The sequence below is a fragment of the Engystomops pustulosus genome, chromosome 6, assembly GCF_040894005.1.
Source record: "Engystomops pustulosus chromosome 6, aEngPut4.maternal, whole genome shotgun sequence".
NCBI lineage: Eukaryota > Metazoa > Chordata > Amphibia > Anura > Leptodactylidae > Engystomops > Engystomops pustulosus.
Window position 1 is genome coordinate 178,749,437 of NC_092416.1, and position 20,700 is coordinate 178,770,136.

Below are 20,700 nucleotides of genomic sequence, written 5' to 3' on the forward strand. Positions count from 1 at the left end.
GCTGTCATTTCAGGGTCATTCTATTTCTAACAACAAATGGAACAAATGTACTATGAAATGTATGAGAGTATGTGTACTATGAAATGTATGAGAGTATGTGTACTATGAAATGTATGAGAGTGTGTACTATAAAGTGTATGAGAGTTTGTGTACTATGAAATGTGATAGCTACGTTCAACTGCCTGCCCATTTCTAGTAAGGGAGGGAACAGCTGTCAAATAAGAGTCAATGACAGCTGTCATTGGAGAGCCAATCCATCTTCAGCAGGAAATACAACAACTGTCAATAGAGAATCAGTCAATTTTATTTGGTCAAGCAATGGAACAGCCGTCATTTGAAAGTTTGTACATGTCTATCAAGGAATGGAACAGCTGTCAATTGAGAATCAGACCATGTGTATTATCGAGCTGTAATTCAACTGCCAGCATATATCTATTCGTGGATGGAACAGCTGTACTTTAACTGACAGCCCAGCTCCATCAGGTGATGGAACATCTGTACAATAAGAGGCAGTATATCTCTATCAAGAAATGGAACTGCTGTTCTTTCTCCATTAGGTAATGGAACAGCTGTCATTTGAGAATCGGTCCGTGTGTATTAGGATATGAAACAGCTGTCATTCAGCTGCCAGCTCAATTCTATTAGGGGTGGAAACAATAGGAGTCAGTCTATATATATCAAGAAAAGGAACAGCTGTCATTGTAGAGTCAATCTATATCTATCAAGAAATAGAACAGCTGTCATTGTAGAGTCTATCTATATCAAGAAATGGAACAGCTGTAATTATAGAGTCAATCTATATCTAGCATGAAAAGGAACAGCTGTCATTATAGAGTCAATCTATATCTATCAAGAAATGGAACAGCTGTCATTATAGAGTCAATCTATATCTAGCATGAAAAGGAACAGCTGTCATTGTAGAGTCAATCTATATCAAGAAATGGAACAGCTGTCATTGTGGAGTCAATCTATATAATGAAAAGGAACAGCTGTCATTGTAGAGTCTATCTATATAATGAAAAGGAACAGCTGTCATTGTAGAGTCTATCTATATCAAGAAATGGAACAGCTGTCATTACACAGTCAATCTACACTCACCGGCCACTTTATTAGGTACACCTGTCCAACTGCTCGTTAACACTTAATTTCTAATCAGCCAATCACATGGCGGCAACTCAGTGCATTTAGGCATGTAGACATGGTCAAGACAATCTCCTGTAGTTCAAACCGAGCATCAGTATGGGGAAGAAAGGTGATTTGAGGCCTTTGCACGTGGCATGGTTGTTGGTGCCAGAAGGGCTGGTCTGAGTATTTCAGAAACTGCTGATCTACTGGGATTTTCACGCACAACCATCTCTAGGGTTTACAGAGAATGGTCCGAAAAAGAAAAAACATCCAGTGAGCGGCAGTTCTGTGGGTGGAAATGCCTTGTTGATGCCAGAGGTCAGAGGAGAATGGGCAGACTGGTTTGAGCTGATAGAAAGGCAACAGTGACTCAAATCGCCACCCGTTACAACCAAGGTAGGCAGAAGAACATCTCTGAACGCACAGTACGTCCAACTTTGAGGCAGATGGGCTACAGCAGCAGAAGACCACACCGGGTGCCACTCCTTTCAGCTAAGAACAGGAAACTGAGGCTACAATTTGCACAAGCTCATCGAAATTGGACAGTAGAAGATTGGAAAAACGTTGCCTGTTCTGATGAGTCTCGATTTCTGCTGCGACATTCGGATGGTAGGGTCAGAATTTGGCGTCAACAACATGAAAGCATGGATCCATCCTGCCTTGTATCAGCGGGTCAGGCTGGTGGTGGTGGTGTCATGGATCCATCCTGCCTTGTATCAGCGGCTCAGGCTGGTGGTGGTGGTGTCATGGATCCATCCTGCCTTGTATCAGCGGCTCAGGCTGGTGGTGCTGGTGTCATGGATCCATCCTGCCTTGTATCAGCGGCTCAGGCTGGTGGTGGTGGTGTCATGGATCCATCCTGCCTTGTATCAGCGGCTCAGGCTGGTGGTGCTGGTGTCATGGATCCATCCTGCCTTGTATCAGCGGCTCAGGCTGGTGGTGCTGGTGTCATGGATCCATCCTGCCTTGTATCAGCGGGTCAGGCTGGTGGTGGTGGGGTCATGGATCCATCCTGCCTTCTATCAGCGGCTCAGGCTGGTGGTGGTGGTGTCATGGATCCATCCTGCCTTGTATCAGCGGGTCAGGCTGGTGGTGGTGGGGTCATGGATCCATCCTGCCTTGTATCAGCGGGTCAGGCTGGTGGTGGTGGTGTCATGGATCCATCCTGCCTTGTATCAGCGGCTCAGGCTGGTGGTGGTGGTGTCATGGATCCATCCTGCCTTGTATCAGCGGCTCAGGCTGGTGGTGGGGGTGTCATGGTGTCTTTGGGCCCCTTGGTACAACACCACAGCCTACCTGAGTATTGTTGCTGACCATGTCCATCCCTTTATGAGCACAATGTACCCTGTAACATCTGATGGCTACTTTCAGCAGGATAATGCGCCAGGTCATAAAGCTGGAATCATCTCAGACTGGTTTCTTGAACATGACAATGAGGTCACTGGACACAAATGGCCTCCACAGTCACCAGATCTCAATCCAATAGAGCATCTTTGGGATGTGGTGGAACGGGAGATTCGCATCATGGATGTGCAGCCGACAAATCTGCGGCAACTGTGTGATGCCATCATGTCAATATGGACCAAAATCTCTGAGGAGCTTCCAGCACCTTGTTGTATCTATGCCACGAAGAATTGAGGCAGTTCTGAAGGCAAAAGGGGGTCCAACCCGTTACTAGCATGGTGTACCTAATAAAGTGGCCGGTGAGGGTATATCTAACATGAAAAGGAACAGCTGTCATTTGAGTTACTTTATATCCATCATGAAATGGAATGGTTGCCATTTGAAATTCTATCTCTTAGGAAGTGGAGCGGCTGTCATTGGAGAGTCCAGTCCATGTCTATTAGGAACTGGAACAGCTGTCATCTGATGAACAGAATATCCAGCCTCTATGTATCAGACCACAGAACAGCAGTGTGAGGATACAACCTGAACCAGGCAATGATCTGTTAGAAAACTCTACCTGTGGTTTTTCACGCTCCTATATATTAGGATATTTTTGTCCCTGTTTTGAGCATCTTTATACCTTTTATTCTAGTGTTTTGCTGGTTCAGCGATGTGAGATCTTCCTGTGTTTCCTGTGACATGCAGAATAGAGTTATCTATCCCCGCCGGACGTGAAAGTCATGAATCTGCAGTCTCTGTGACACGGATCCTACATGATGGCATCAAACCCTTACTGCAATGCAGGTGGGGGGTAATCTAGACGGGATTAACCCCTTCCCTCCCTGGAGACTACAATACCCCCCCCCCCTTCCTGTATTGTTTCGTACCCTCGCTCCATGGACACGTTCTGTTTATTTTCTCACCCGTTCCGTATTTACATGGAGTTACATACACGGCGGTGACGGAAAGCAGATGGCTACGTTACAATGTGATCATAATCAGCGCAGGGTCGGAGTTCCCCATGATTGTTAGTGTAGTCGCTAAACACGGCATAGTTATATCGTATGGTCATACTATGTGTATATATGGTGGGGGGCTGTAAGTATGGCTCAGCTTGGGGCCACCATAGGGCTCCCCAGATTATACCGGCATAAAGCGTCATAAAAATACTGCCCTCTTATGTAACACTGCCATTGAGTAACAAGAAAATACTGCCTGGTAGAACCCACATAATGCTGCCATACAGTACGTAACACAATACTAGACTACAGGATGATACTGCCACCTACAGCCCATATTACTTTCATATACTGTAGTTGCAATGCAATCTGATATAACACGTTCACCTATTGATAAGACACACATAATACCGCCATATATCACTTAAAAGAAATACCAGGATGTACAGGCCACACAATATTGCTGTATAGTGCTAAGTGGATGCTGCGCTGTATGATCCACATAATGCTGGAAACTGTATAGAACTGCAACATAATACCGCACTTACTGGCAATATTATACTCCCATAAAGGTGCTAAAACAAAACCGCCAACTACAGTCTATATAGTACTATTATCTGCAGCAAAATAATACCACTATATAGTGCTAAAAGCATACGGATCTCTACTTCCAATATAATATCGCTATATAGTTCTAAGACAATACTGCCATGTACATCCAGTATAATACCGCTATATAGTTGTAAGACAATACTGCCATCTACATCTAATGTGATACTGTAGTGCTAAGACAATACTGCCATATACATCCAATATAATACTTCTATATAGTGCTAAGAGCATACGGCCATCTACATCCAATATAATACTGCTATATAGTGCTTAGACAATACTGCAATCTGCTGTATAGTGCTAAGACAATGCTGCCATCTACCTCCAATATAATACTGCTATATAGTGCTTAGACAATACTGCAATCTGCTGTATAATGCTAAGACAATGCTGCCATCTACCTCCAATACAATACTGCTATATTGTGCTAAGACAATACTGCCGTATACATCCAATATAATACTTCTATATAGTGCTAAGACAATGCTGCCATCTACCTCCAATACAATACTGCTATATTGTGCTAAGACAATACTGCCGTATACATCCAATATAATACTTCTATATAGTGCTAAGACAATGCTGCCATCTACCTCCAATATAATACTGCTATATAATGCTTAGACAATACTGCAATCTGCTGTATAGTGCTAAGACAATGCTGCCATCTACCTCCAATATAATACTGCTATATAGTGCTAAGACAATACTGCTATATGCATCCGATATAATACTTCTATATAGTGCTAAGAGCATACTGCCATCTACATCCAATATAATACTGCTATATAGTGCTTAGACAATACTGCAATCTGCTGTATAGTGCTAAGACAATGCTGCCATCTACCTCCAATATAATACTGCTGTATAGTGCTTAGACAATACTGCCATCTGCTTTATAGTGCTAAGAGCATACTGCCATCTACTGCCGATATAATACTGCTGTATAGTGCTTAGACAATACTGCCATCTACTGCTGATATAATACTGCTGTATAGTGCTTAGACAATACTGCCTTCTACATCCAATATAATACCGCTATATATTTCATAGAAAATAAAGCACAATTAACCAGGGCACTTCCTTGTTGTGTGATGAAATGTTACAGTTACTGAATACCTCCTCGCACTCATACACCAGTATAGCGGTATTCAATACCATGTGCAGCAATATAATATCACAGCAGAGCACTAAGACAGTACTGCCATATACTGCCAGTATAATACCGCTATTTAGTTCATAGACAATAAATCCAAATTAACTGTAGTTCCTCTGGCACTGATACACCGGTATGGCGGTATACATGGCGCCACCATCACAGTACCTGGCACTAAGTGTTGAGCTCAGCTGTTCTGGAGATAAAAGAGAATTTGGGGAAGAGAGGATGCTGGGATCTCAGGACTTCAATCATCACCAGCTCCCTGGCATCTCCATGCCCTGTGGGCACCAAGCCCAGGAGTCAGAGGACCTCCAGGGAGATGTAGGTGGGTGACCTTTCACTACAAGCTGGACAGAAGACTGGGACTGAATAATGTATGGGTAAATATTAACCCTTACCGCCATCTTATAGCGTATAATGGGATAGTAAAGTGGAACGAGCTGAGACGTATCACAACTATCAGATTACATAGTGGTCAATAGAGAAGGGGGGAGGAGCTCATGCACAGGATGCTGAAGCTAGTTGTAAGTTTCTATCTTGCCCCAAGTTGTAGGCTTCTATCTTATCCCCTTTATATCCAACATTACTGCTCAGTACTTCTCTATTATGTCCCATATGACCCCACTGATGTTCAGAGTAGGACCACAGGCAGAGACTGCTGGACATAAAAGTAAGTTTCTATCTTGCCCCATGTGCTTTATTCACATCAGTTGAGTTTATTACTTTTCCAGAGTGTCCTATATGATGCTGCAGATGTGTCGGAGTGATAGCAGAGAGACACAGGCACAAACATCATCCACTTCAGATAAAAGTAAATGTTTTATCCTTCCCCTAAGTGTAAAGGATGTTAAAAAGCACAGACAGAGGCTGCTGTAGATAATAATAAGTTTCCATCTTACCCCATGTGCTTTATTCCCATCGGTACAGCTCACTATTCCTCTATAATTTCTTAGATGATCCTGCTCATACTTCTGAGTGATAGAAGAGAGACACAGACAGAATCTACTAGAGATAAAAGTAAGTTTCTATCTCGCCCCAAGAGCTTTATTCACATGGCTGTAGTTTGGTACTTCTCTGTAAGGTCCTATATGTTCCTGCTGATACTCCTGATTGACAGATGAGAGATACAGACAGGGGCTGCTGGGGATAATAGTAAGTTTCTATCTCACCTCAAGTGCTTTATTCCCATCAATAAAGCTGAATACATCTCCATTATATTTAATGTGATTCTGTCTGATGTAGAGAGAGAATGACATATGGAACAGACTCTCCTCTACTTTCTATGTGCAGTGTAAGGGAGACATCATAGCGTCTAGTCTCCAGGCACCAGCTGTGAGACAACATGTCGCGTCTTGTAGAGAAGCCGAAGGAAAAACTCTAGAAAAAGTGAGACAAAAATGCAACAAAAACTGTATTTTTTTGGAAATATTTAGCCTTGAATTTTATTGAAGGATCTGTTACAAAGATAATTAAAGGGGTTGGCTACTTTTTCATATATCTCCTGTTCTCACGATGCTGTACTCTGGTGTCCTCATGGCGTCTCCCACTGTGTCTTTCTTCTCAGAATACATCCTCACTAACAGAGCCAGGAAGAGGGGAGGGAGCAGGATGAGTCATAATCTCCTGGTGCAGCTCCTCCTATTCAGCTGAGCCGAGACAAGTAAACAAAGAAACATGGAGGGTCTGCACACAGCACAAAAGTAAGTAGCACAAATCTTGAATAACCTGATGAACACTTATGGATTATTCGTAAGGCAGTAAAGGCACATGTGGAAAAGAGTGGCCCAACCCCTTTAACTCCATGAGCGATAAACATTTTTAAAAGACCTGCTATATGAGAAAGCTGCAGGCGAGTCAGGAATCTACAAGTGCTGCAGTGTAATGTGAGGAGGGGGGGTATAGACTCTGAGAAAGCCCCCCCCCCCCCCATGCGGGAACATGTCATAATGTGCATGCTAATCCGCCCGTTTATGCAATACACACAGCAGTGCCGCGCTATAGCAGATTGTTCCATACATAATTCATCTCCACAATATTGTAGGAACGTGATCCGCACCTTTAACGCAACTCGAGACACTGTCCCCCCCTACCCTCCTGCTGCGGTATCCACGGACAGTGTCTGATTATTAGGACATATATAATCACCCTGAAATATTTGGGGCAAATTCTCAAAGCAGAAATTCCTGCATTTTATCCATTAACTACAATATTACATAAGCAAAGGCGACAAATTATTCTAATACAGGCTGATGGGTTATCAAAGGTTAATGCGCATATACCAGTCCTTACTGACAGTCTGGCATTATATTCATCCACCGATACACAGATCATGTAAGTAATCATTTTAAATTAATTTAGGATAAATCCTTTGTCTGACCAAGTGTCAGTCTCCACTGAAATTCTAGCATTCTATTCATGGATTATGACAGTATAATGGAATATTGGATATATATATGAGACAATAGATTGATGACAGTAGATCTGAATATCTTTATTGTAGCTCCGCCTGTATAAGTGTCAGTCTTTACTGAAATTCTGGCATTCTATTCATCAATCAAGAAGCTGCATAACCATAGGCATCCAAAACCATAGACAGAAGGGTTGGTGGGAGCTGATGGAGGATCGTCTTCTGTGTCGGTCTTTACTAAAATTCTGGAATTCCATTCATCACACAGGAAGCTCAGAATAAACTGAGATATATTTCGCTCTTCGGTAATTTTGTGTGTCGGTCTTTACTAAAATTCTCTTCTATAATCAGGGAGATGATCTATAGTCACCGGCTTTTATTCAGAGCCTTAGTAAGGCCTCTGCTCTAAGATGAATGTGAACCAGCAGTCACGACGCTAGTTTTACCAATGACTTCATCCAGGAGGTTGTATATTCCCATTGTAGAAGTGACACAAGTGACCCAGCAGTCACATGACCCAGTGTTGTGGCCCACCGGATGATTCTCCGGTCCTCTGGTGGGACAGTCCAACGCTAGTTTTACCACTGACCTTTGGGTATTTTATTCATCTAGGATTCATCTACTCTCCGAATGTAGAAGTGACACAAGTGACCCAGCAGTCACATGATCCAGTGTCAGGGGCCCATCAGAGGATTCTCCAGTGGGCCAGTCCGACAATGGTTACCACTGATCTTTGGTATTCTATTTATCTTGGAGATAGGCCCACCGGAAGTTTCTATGGTTCTCTGATGGGCCATTTCTAGGCTGGTTACCACTGGCCCTCAAGTCTTCAATTCGTCTAGGAAGTTGTATAATCCCAATGTAGAAGTGACACAAGTGGCCCAGCAGTCACATGGTCCAGTGTTGGGGACCCATCAGAGGATTCTCCAGTTGGCCAGTCCAACACTTGTTACTACTGATCTTTGTTATTATATTTATCTTGGAGATAGGCCCACCGGAAGATTCTTTGGTCTTCCGGTGGACCATTCCGAGGCTGGTTACCACTGACCCTCAGGTCTTCTATTCATCTAGGAGGTTGTATAATCCCAATGTAGAAGTGACACAAGTGACCCAGCAGTCACATGACCCAGTTTTGCGGCCCACCGGATGATTCTCCGGTGCTCTGGTGGGACAGTCCAACGCTAGTTTTACCACTGACCTTTGAGTATTTTATTCATCTAGGATTCATCTACTCTCCGGATATAGAAGTGACACAAGTGACCCAGCAGTCACATGATCCAGTGTCAGGGGCCCATCAGAGGATTCTCCAGTGGGCCAGTCCGACAATGGTTACCACTGATCTTTGGTATTCTATTTATCTTGGAGATAGGCCCACCGGAAGATTCTATGGTTCTCTGGTGGGCCATTTCTAGGCTGGTTACCACTGGCCCTCAAGTCTTCTTTTCATCTAGGAGGTTGTATAATCCCAATATAGAAGTGACACAAGTGACCCAACAGTCACATGACCCAGTGTTGCGGCCCACCCGAAGATTCTATGGTTCTCTGGTGGGCCATTTCTAGGCTGGTTAACACTGACCCTCAGGTCTACTATTCATCTAGGAGGTTGTATAATCCCAATATAGAAGTGACACAAGTAACCCAACAGTCACATGAGCCAGTGTTGCGGCCCACCCGAAGATTCTATGGTTCTCTGGTGGGCCATTTCTAGGCTGGTTAACACTGACCCTCAGGTCTTCTTTTCATCTAGGAGGTTGTATAATCCCAATGTAGAAGTGACACAAGTGACCCAACAGTCACATGACCCAGTGTTGCAGCCGACCAGATGATTCTCCGGTTCTCTGGTGGGCCAGTCCAACGCTAATTTTACAACTGACCTTTGGGTATTTTATTCATCTAGGAGGTTGTATACTCCCAATGTAGAAGTGACACGAGTGGCCCAGCAGTCACATGGTCCAGTATCGGGGACCCATCAGAGGATTCTCCAGCGGGCCAGTCCAACATTTGTTACTACTGATCTTTGGGTATTCTATTCATCTTGGAGGTTGGCCCACCAGAGGATTCTCCGGTGGGCCAGTCCGACGCTGGTTACCATTGATCTTTGAGTCTTCTATTCATCTTGGAGGTTCTACATTCCAAACTAAGAAGTGACACAAGTGATCCACAGGTCACAAGACTTATAGAGTCGGGGCCACCGGAGTATTCTCTGGTAGGCCATTCCAAGGCTGGTTACTACTGACCTTCAGATCTTCTATTCATCTATTCAAGTTATAAGTGCCACAAGTGACATTGTTACATACAGTTACATGACCTCTATGCCCACTAGCAGTGTCCGTCTTTACTGAACCCCTGGAATTCTATTCCTTAATCAGAATGTTATGTTATTATTGGTGATACATTGTTATAGACCTTTGTATAAAGACCTACCTTCAGTTCCCACTCTCCCTCCGTGAACAGTCTACTTGTGTTTTGGACCTCCCACAATGCATTGGGGTACAGGAAATCCATGACATAAACGTGATGTACTTATCACACTTCCTGTACTGAAGCATTCTGGGAAAATCCATCCCAAATCTTGGAGATCACTGGGATTTTATTCTAGAGGAGCAGAAGACTAAAGCCTGGAAAGGTTCCCCTCCTACATACCTGTGAGTCATTACTTGTTTTATTTAAGATACGACAGTGGTGGCGCTATTGCATTGAAATTTATGGGAAGAGCTGCTGCTGGCATAGTGGTGAGACATGGTATTGCAAGTTATCTGGCTGAAATGGTTAAAAAGAATTGATTCTGTATTTTTGGCTGAAACATCGCCCCTCCCTTTTATAGGTAAAGCAGCATGACCCATTTAAGTTAATATGACTTAGGTGCAGTACCCAACACAGCCTGTGAGCAATGGTGGCGCTATTTCTGGAAACAAAAGTACAATTTAATTTTTTTTTTTAATCTTGATTATTATCCTACCCGACCGCAAATTGCTCGAGTCACTGGAGCGAGGAACTCTGAGTGACAGGGTTATTTCCTGGGTGTCAGTGCCCGTGTACAGCTAGTGATTTGTACATTTCTGACAGAGCCTGAGGGTCTGTTACTGCCGATCCCGATATGATCCCCCCCCCCTCGTCACCCCTTCACGGCTCCCCTTATAATCCCATTGCTGCTACACAACCTCATTACATTCCCTCACCTGAACATGTCTCCTATAATGACTCTGCTGTCAGCACAATTTAAAGGGGAAGTAGCAGTAAGTTTGTAAAAGGGTAAAGATTTTTACTGATTATAACCAGGTTTCAAGGTTTCACCATACAAAAACTTTGTGCTGCTGAAGGTGGCGCTGTTGCATTCACAGCTATGAAAAAAAAGATGATGCTGTCCTGGTGGTGAGAAGAGGTATTGCAGGTTAGTTACGAAAGAACTTAAAAAAACAGGGGGGAAACAGAAAATAAAAATGTTTTCAATGTTTAATATAAAGAAGAAGTTTTTCTAGGGGGGAACTGCCAGGTGTTTAGCTCCCCTGCAGCTCCCCGCAGGAAAAATGAGGTATTACAGAAATCTTATTAAGATCATTGAGCTGTGTCGTGCATGCATGAATTGGGTCCTCCAGAGGAAAATAAATGCTCTAATAGAAAATAGGCTGCCATAAAAAGGTGGGGACCCCAATTCTATTAACTCAATCAAGGAAGAGCGGAAAAGACAGAATTAACATAGAGAAGGGAGGACAAGACAAAAGAAGAGGAAGATTAGAGAGTTCAGGGGAAAGAGACAGGAAGGAGTGGTGAAGAAGAGAGTGCAGGTGGAAGGGACAGGAAGGAGAGGTGAAGAAGAGAGTGCAGGTGGAAGGGACAGGAAGGAGAGGTGAAGAAGAGAGTTCAGGGGAAAGAGACAGGAAGGAGTGGTGAAGCAGAGAGTGCAGGGCGAAGAGACAGGAAGGAGAGGTAAAGAAGAGAGTTCAGGGGGAAGGAACGGGAAGGAGAGGTGAAGAAGAGAGTGCAGGGGGAAGGAACAGGAAGGAGAGGTGAAGAAGAGAGTGCAGGTGGAAGGGACAGGAAGGACAGGTGAAGAAGAGAGTGCAGGTGGAAGGGACAGGAAGGAGAGGGGAAGAAGAGAGTGCAGGGGGAAGAGACAGGAAGGAGAGGTGAAGAAGAGAGTGCAGGTGGAAGGGACAGGAAGGAGAGGTAAAGAAGAGAGTGCAGGGGGAAGGGACAGGAAGGAGAGGTAAAGAAGAGAGTGCAGGTGGAAGAGACAGGAAGGAGAGGTAAAGAAGAGAGAGCAGGTGGAAGGGACAGGAAGGACAGGTGAAGAAGAGAGAACAGGGGAAGAGACAGGAAGGAGAGGTGAAGAAGAGAGTGCAGGTGGAAATGACAGGAAAAAGAGGTGAAGAAGAGAGTGCAGGTGGATGGGACAGGAAAAAGAGGTGAAGAAGAGAGTGCAGGGGAAGAGACAGGAAGGAGAGGTGAAGAAGAAAGTGCAGGTGGAAGGGACAGGAAGGAGAGGTGAAGAAGAGAGTTCAGGGGGAAGAGACAGGAAGGAGAAGTGAAGAAGAGAGTGCAGGTGGAAGGGACAGGAAAGAGAGGTGAAGAAGAGAGTGCAGGTGGAAGGAACAGGAAGGAGAGGTAAAGAAGAGAGAGCAGGAGATGAGAGAGAATATGGAGAGGATGAGTACAGTGGAGGAAGAGACAGGGGAAGAAGAGGGATGCAGAGGGAAGATACAGGAAGCAGAGGTAGAGAAGAGAGTGCAATGGGACGAGAAAGAAGATAGAGAGGAAGAGAAAAGAGTGCAGGAGGGAAGAGACTGAGGAAGAGAAAAGAGTGCAGGAGGGAAGAGACAGAGGCAGGAGGGAAGAGACTGAGGAAGAGAAAAGAGTGCAGGAGGGAAGAGACAGAGGCAGGAGGGAAGAGACTGAGGAAGAGAAAAGAGTGCAGGAGGGAAGAGACAGAGGCAGGAGGGAAGAGATTGAGGAAGAGAAAAGAGTGCAGGAGGGAAGAGACAGAGGCAGGAGGGAAGAGACTGAGAAAGAGAAAAGAATGCAGGAGGGAAGAGACAGAGGAAGAGAAAAGAGTACAGGAGGGAAGAGACAGAGGCAGGAGAGGAAGAGAAGAGAATGCAGAAGGGTAAGAAACAGAGGAAGGAGGGGGGTGGAAGAGATTACAGTGGTTGAGTATGAGAAATGTGGGATAGGAGCCATCATGGGGTAAAGAAAAGATGGAAGAGAAGAGACAGCAAATCAAAGAGACAACTAGGCAGGAGGGTTACAAAATGAGACAGTCAGGAACAGAGAGACAGCAAGAGACAATGATAGAAAGGTGAAAGAGGTAAAATGTAACAAAGAAAGCAAAATAGCCAGACATGAGTGAGACAGAGATTGGATGGTAAAAGAGAGAGACAAGTTAAATAGAGAGAGTGAGAAAACAATAGAAACAAGGTAACAAGACTTAGATGGAAAGATAGGGAAGAAAAAGAGAGAGAAGAAACTCTGAAACACAGAGCATGAGAGACTGACAAGAGTCTGGGAAAGAAGAGACGTGTAAGAAGAGAAGTAACATTGTAGGGAAAGGAAATAGCAAGGGATGAGACAGAGGAAAGAGTGAGAGAGAGCAGAGACGTCAACTGAGAGAGAGCTGAAGGAGACAGATGAAAGAGTGAGAGAGAGCAGGAAAAGAGAGAGCTGAAGGAGACAGATGAAATAGTGAGAGAGAGCAGGAAAAGAGAGAGCTGAAGGAGACAGATGAGGAAGAGACAGAGGAAAGAGTGAGAGAGAGCAGAGACGTCAACTAAGAGAGAGCTGAAGGAGACAGATGAAAGAGTGAGAGAGAGCAGGAAAAGAGAGAGCTGAAGGAGACAGATGAAAGAGTGAGAGAGAGCAGGAAAAGAGAGAGCTGAATGAGACAGATGAGGAAGAGACAGAGGAAAGAGTGAGAGAGAGCAGAGACGTCAACTAAGAGAGAGCTGAAGGAGACAGATGAAAGAGTGAGAGAGAGCAGGAAAAGAGAGAGCTGAAGGAGACAGATGAAAGAGTGAGAGAGAGCAGGAAAAGAGAGAGCTGAATGAGACAGATGAGGAAGAGACAGAGGAAAGAGTGAGAGAGAGCAGAGACGTCAACTAAGAGAGAGCTGAAGGAGACAGATGAAAGAGTGAGAGAGAGCAGGAAAAGAGAGAGCTGAAGGAGACAGATGAAAGAGTGAGAGAGAGCAGGAAAAGAGAGAGCTGAAGGAGACAGATGAGGAGAGAGAGGAAAGAGTGAGAGAGAGCAGAGACATCAAGTAAGAGAGAGAAAGAAAAGAGAGAGCCGAGGGAGACAGATGAGACAGAGGAAGAAGTGAGAAAAGGGGAAAAGAATGAAAGAAAATATAGAGAGCGCAATATGAAGAGAGGGAAGAGGAGAGGAGGACGGAGATGGGGAACAGACAGAGGAACAATATCCAAGGAGAGAAAACAGAAGAGACAGAGAAGAGGAAGGAAGAAAGGATGAAGAGATATTAAGAGATATGAGGGATAAAAGAAGGGAGATGGAACAGGACAGGAGGAGAGAGACAGAGAGGGAGAGGAAGGAAGCATAAAAAACAGTAAAAAGAAACGAGACATAAAACACTTAATAAAGAGAAAGACGATAGAAGGGAGAGACAGAGTGGGACAGAGAGAGAGAGAGAAGCTGCGAGCAGAGAGAGGGAGAAAGAGAGAAAGAGACAGAGGTAACCAGACAGAGAAATAGTGAGAGGAAGAGACAGAGAGCTGGAGAAGAAGCAGACAGCACAGGGACAGAGTGAGACAGTGACCTGGAAGAGGGGGTTGTCTATAGAGAGAGGAGACAAGTGATTGCACATTACCTGCTCCGTCCTGACCCCACCAAAGGTTAAAATCTAATAAAAGCGCAGACAGACCCCCATCCTCCGTCACACAAGGACCCTCATCAGGACACATCGGCCCAAGGAATATCCAAACAATCACACTGTCATTTACCGGGAGAATTGCTGCAAACATTAACCCCTGACTACACACTCACTCGCTGCCCGCACTCCTTCACTGGGCTGTCTCTATCCATGAGGAGGTGGTGGAGCTGGAGGGATGTAGGAGGGATTCCACAGGGTATATTAATAAAAGTAACCAGCGCAAATCCATCACTTCACTCCTGAAGCAGGCACACCACCAGACCTGGTCAACAGAAGCTTCTTGAGGAGGAGTCTGTCCTCCCAGATGCTCCATTGACATCATTAGGTGTCTACCAGACAGCAATTCCAGAGGCTTGAGGCTTTAAACATGATCTCTGCGAAGATTCCAAGCCTGCACCTGTGCTCCAGACTGTGGAGAGTGGGCACAAGTTCTTGTGGGACCTCACAGGAGAAAGGTAAGGAAGAATTAAGGGTTCTTAGTTGGACATAGCCTTAGTCTTCAGCTATCTAGGAGGACTTCTCTCAAAGAGTTAAATCTCCTCACACGGTGGAATGTTCGTAGGGCAAGATGTTTTCCATAGACGTCACGATTAGTAATTGTTTTACAAATATCTACGAGGACTTGTCTCACACAGTTAAATCTCTTTGCACGGTTGGGACTTGCTCAGGGTAAAATGTTCTTCGTAGACGTTATGGTCCATGTTTGTTGTTGTAGAATGGCTGCGAGATTGGTTGTGGATTAGGCGCTATATGATGAGGGCACATCTATGGTTCTTGGATGCGGTTCTTCAAGATACTCATTCATCATCATTACGGTGACGTAGCAGGGAGATCTCAGAGATGACGACTTGGTAGAGGTTATTGCTCTCGGTGGAATTGGAAGTAATGAAGTCTCTTCAAGGGTGAAGGACTCAAGGTGAACAACTTTCGGTGCTTCTACAGATAAAATGACTAGCATGACGTAGTCCAAAGCTTGTTGTGATGAATTGATCCCCGTAGGGTTGCTTGCTATCATTGACCCCTGAAGTGTCCTGCTAATGGACCCCTATGCCTGCAGGCTGAGCTCATGCAGATCAATTGAGCTGCGCAATGTCACCAGGGGGGACCAGTCTTGATCTTGGGTTATTGTGACTCTCACAGCTCAAGACAGTTCAAGATGGTCAACTATATAGTCAATGCGGTCTTATTGTTCTGTTCCATCAATAGTCTTGTGACATATTGCCGAGCAGATGCAAGTTGTCGGATGCAGACAGTAGACATAGTGAGAGAGTCACCTATTGTAGTCATAGTCTGAGGGTCCCTCATAGTAGTCGTAGTGGAAGATTTTGCAGTTCGAGAAAATTTTTTGGTGTATATTATACATAACAGTTATGCAGCTTGAGGAGGAACCCTACTGGGATAGACATCAGCCGCAATCAATGTCTTCTTTGTTGCTGGACTACAGTTGTACTAACCAAGCACTTTCGATCATTCCCTCTAGGAAACTCTTGAAACGACACCATCTGATATGCCTTAATAGTCTCTGGCCACCGTCCAGACGATTCAGCTGGCTGCCTCCAGATATCAATATGTCTTTCCACGAAGAGCCTCAAGGGAGGTTATCCCTGACCACAGACATGCCCTTAAAGACCAACTTCTCCAGTCCTATTAACACTACATTAGATGTCCCACCTTCTTCAGGAAGCATGGAGGACATGATAGCCACATTCACTATAGGGGTGATCTTATCACTTATGTGTGTTATCGGAGTGGCAGGGAACGTGTACACCTTAGTGGTGATGTGCCAGTCCATGCGCACTGCAGCATCCATGTACATCTACATCATCAACTTGGCTCTTGCTGACCTCCTTTATCTCCTCACCATCCCATTTATTGTGGGCACCTACTTCATCCAAGAGTGGTACTTTGGAGATATTGGCTGCCGCATCCTTTTTAGTCTTGACTTTCTCACCATGCATGCCAGTATTTTTACCCTCACCATCATGAGCACCGAGCGATACTTTGCAGTCTTGAAACCCTTGGACACAGTCAAGAGGTCCAAGAGCTACAGAAAGTGCATCGCCATCATCGTCTGGTTGGTGTCCCTTCTCATAACGTTGCCCATGTTGATTATGATTAAGTTGGTACACAAGGATAACAAGAGTATCTGTCTGCCCATGTGGAGCCGAATGTCCTACAAGATCTATCTCACAGTCTTGTTTTGCACAAGTATCATAGGCCCTGGACTCATTATAGGCTACCTGTACATAAGATTGGCCAGGACTTATTGGGTATCTCAAACAGCATCATTCAAACAAACCAAGAGGTTGCCCAACCAGAAGGTACTTTATCTTATTTTTACCATCGTCCTGGTATTCTGGGCCTGCTTCCTACCTTTCTGGATCTGGCAGTTACTTGTCCAGTATTGTGAATCGTTGCCCATTTCACAAAAAGCCAATAGGAACATTAATTATCTGACGACATGCTTGACCTACAGCAACAGTTGCATCAACCCTTTCCTCTACACCTTACTTACAAAAAACTACAAGGAGTACCTTAGGAACCGCCAGAGGTCATGGAGTAACAGTGGCTACTTCAGGAACCGCTTCCAAAGGATTTCCGGAAGGTCCATGTCCACCAGTAGTCAACAGTGCACCGAAAGTTTTGTCTTGGCGCAATGTCCTGGAGGCAACAACAGCATTTAAGGATATCAAGATGAAACTTCTAGGTGTATCCGAGCACTTTAAAGACTTAATGGTTACAACTTTTTGACATTCAAGGGACTAGGTACCGTTTTAAGGAGAATGATGAAAAATACTGTGACGCTGTGTAACTTTTGGACCTGGTGTATTGTGCTGTTTTTAGGGTCTTCTCAACATTACCTTTCCCTCGACATTTTCTTCTCTCTTTATAAAAATGTAGATCTGTCCATCTAATTTGTTCCTAATTATCTACCACCTTCCCCCAAGCCATAGTCAATTTTAGGAACTAGACAAACCATGAGTTCCAGGTTCTAATGGTCTCTAAACGGCAAGATGGAAGGTCCTCTTGTAAGTGGTTTTCTGTCTCCCCCTTTAAACACTTATAGAAGGTATTTAGGTTCCTTGCCTCTAAACCCATAGATGCTATGAGTCTTATGCCACCAAAAAGTCTGTCATAGTCATTACGTATCTCCAAATTTTGGTTTGGATCCTATCGACAAGAAGCCAACAGATGGGCCCAGATGATTTAGTTCAGGGTCATTATGTTCACAAACCCAAAAGCAGTGATGCAGGCAACTTCTTTTGCGAATGTGCTTCTAATTTTGACCACATTTTGGATATTTATGACATCTCTGTGATATACTCATTAACTTTACAACACCATGACTGGAATGTACTATCCATCTGGTCATGGTATGGCTTATTAAGCTTCCTGGAAAATGAACCTCCAACTTCATGCTGTTCTTCAATCTGTTGAGTCTAAGTATGCACATACCTATCACGTTTGGGCCAAATTTTGGACTAAATGTTGACAACTAAAAGTCGTGAACATCAACATGGAGTAATGGTGGAACTAACCAGTAATTTGCTCAATTATTCCCTTATAAAATAGTCTTTTAATCAAATGTAAGTGAGGTCTATCTACACCAATGTGAGAGACCTGGGTCCTATTTTAGCAAAAGTAGTTAGAACATCATGATGTATCTTAGAGACTTCCCTATCTTGATTACATCACTAGGTTAGCCAGATTCATGAACAAAACATTTGGAAACATAAATGTTCATCCCTACGGAGGAAAGAGATGTAGCAGGTCCAAGAAATCTAAGGTACCAGTTATCAAAAATAATTTAGCAGGTTTCTACTATGTATAGAAACTAAGCCATGAATAGTAACGACCACCAAAATCAACCACCAAAAATGGATTTATGGACCGACGAGGTCTTTGGTTGCATGTGATGGGGTAAAAGAGATGAGCAATTCCTTCGGAAATTCCTTGGGAGACAGAGTCTAAAGACTTGAATACATGTGGTCCAAATTGAAGGCCCTGACATTTTTTGTAGCAAACTAGTGTTTGATGCTTTGGTCAACTCTTTTTAGGTACCAAAATAGCAAATCCAATTGACAAAACAGGACCATGCAAATTCAAGATTTTCAGGACACTGCAATATCAGAACTGAGCATGGTCAGAGACCTCTTAAGAGTAGGCAGGTGGCTTTCCAGTGGCTCTACACAATCCCCAGCCAAGGTCAAAGATAGTCCTGGTCCTCCTGGTTCTCCACGTTGAGGTCCTGAAACCTTTTCCTTAGGCAATGTCACTTCAGACTGGACAAAACTCACAATTTGGTAGTAAAATTGAGTTAAGAAATATAGATTTGTTCATTTCTAGTAAAATGTTATGGAGAGAGAGATATAGGGCAGCACAATAAATGCCACGGTGATTGAAAGTCTTCACTTTTCAGAACCCAAACACCAGACGAGGGAAGGTATAGGACAATTAGATAAGGGTAATGCTTGTTATTATTATAATGCAGCATGCTTTGCTTACGGGTGGGGTGGGGCTAAACATCTTAATCCTTTTTTGGGGTCATCTAAGCCAAGCATGGAGGCTTTTATGGATTAGACATTGGTACTTGATCCATATCATCTCAACGGCCTTGAAGTCTTCATCTACCGGTAGACCTATCATCCTTGATTGTCATAGTAAGGTCAAAAATATGAAAGTGATGATACTATATCATCCCTGTGAAATGTGTCAGCACTTTATTCCATTGTACTAATAAAAATTCTAAATTTATTATAAGAAATGTCTATTTACAACAAATAAATCTCTAACGATGAAACCATCATCTATAGAAGTTGCTTGGTTTGTTCTTGGTTGTCCTTATAGTGGTCCATAGAGAAAAGAAGAATGGGTTCAAGGAAGTGCAAAGACCCAAAGTTTTATGTAACCTTTGGACCATCACAAATTGCCATGGCCATGGCCGAGGCACTGTACCAGGGATCAGATCCAATATTGACCGTTATACCTCGAAGGCAATGTTATGACTTAATAGCAAGACATTTTGCTACCGGTTTCTATTCCAAGATCTCTCATTCCGGAATTCCATTAGATTATATTGGTATGAACTTTTCAAAGATGGGGAGGGGGTAAAAAGTTGCACCTCCGACAACCTCTTTAAAAAAAATTCGGATTTCTCTATAAGGCCACCACCATCTTAGAAGACCCATTGAATTTGGGAGATAACCATTGGGTTGGCCGAGTTATCTGCAACTAAGGCCACCGTACAGCCTTAAAAATGAACCACAGGTGGACATAGGCCCCTTTTCTGGTTGGGATTCATGCCATCTTACCATGACCAGACTTACCCACCAGAGTATCCTCCACTAAGGCCCACTCTGTAAGAAAGTTATGAAGACAATCAAATTTGAAGTTAGAGATTATATCCAAATATAATTTTTATCTAGTGGACCAAAGGTACCCCAGTCCAACACAAAACAATCGGTCGTGGGTTGGTGAAAGCACCTGTGTACCCCCATGCCTTTTAGCCCCGCCCCTGCAGGGTGCTGATCCTGACCCTGTTACTGCTGACTCCACCTCCTAACATCTGTGTCGGGACTTCAACTCTATCTTAGGGGGAGATGAGAGGTCGCATGAAGAGGAAGAGATTAAAGGCCACAATGTGAGGGGCAGATGAGAGGAGCCACAATATGAGGAGGAGATGAGAGGTCACAATATGAGGAGGAGACAAGAGGTCACAATATGAGGGGGAGATGAGAGGCCACAATATGAGGGGCAGATGAGAGGCCACAATATGATGGGGAGATGAGAGGGGCCACAATATGAGGGGGTGATGAGAGGCCACAATATGAGGGTGAGATGAGAGGGGCCACAATATGAGGAGGAGATGAGGGGGGCCACAATATGAGGAGGAGATGAGGGTCCACAATATGAAGAAGAGATGAGAGGGTCCACAATATGAGGAGGAGATGAGGGGCTACAATATGAGGAGGAGATGAGGGTCCACAATATGAAGAAGAGATGAGAGGGTCCACAATATGAGGAGGAGATGAGAGGTCACAATATGAGGGGGAGAAGAGAGGTCACAATATGAGGAGGAGATGAGAGGCCACAATATGAGGATGAGATGAGAGGGGCCACAATATGAGGAGGAGATGAGAGGAGCCACAATATGAGGAGGAGATGAGGGTCC

General features: G+C 44.1%; 1 protein-coding gene across 3 annotated transcripts; it reads left to right on the top strand.

Moving 5' to 3' along the window:
• Nucleotides 1-6,797: 6,797 nt before the first annotated feature.
• On the top strand, nt 6,798-19,335 carry UTS2R (urotensin 2 receptor). 3 transcript variants are annotated; one of them, XM_072112590.1, is made up of 2 exons: nt 6,798-6,941; nt 16,009-19,335. In XM_072112590.1, the coding sequence occupies exons 1-2, from the start codon at nt 6,916-6,918 to the stop codon at nt 17,210-17,212; spliced, it is 1,230 nt and encodes a 409-aa protein (XP_071968691.1). In that variant the 5' UTR covers nt 6,798-6,915; the 3' UTR covers nt 17,213-19,335. The 3 variants fall into 3 exon arrangements, with proteins under 3 accessions (XP_071968691.1, XP_071968692.1, XP_071968693.1); XM_072112591.1 differs by lacking the exon at nt 6,798-6,941 and adding an exon at nt 13,888-14,983; XM_072112592.1 differs by lacking the exon at nt 6,798-6,941 and adding an exon at nt 15,016-15,444.
• The last annotated feature ends 1,365 nt before the right edge of the window (nt 19,336-20,700 follow it).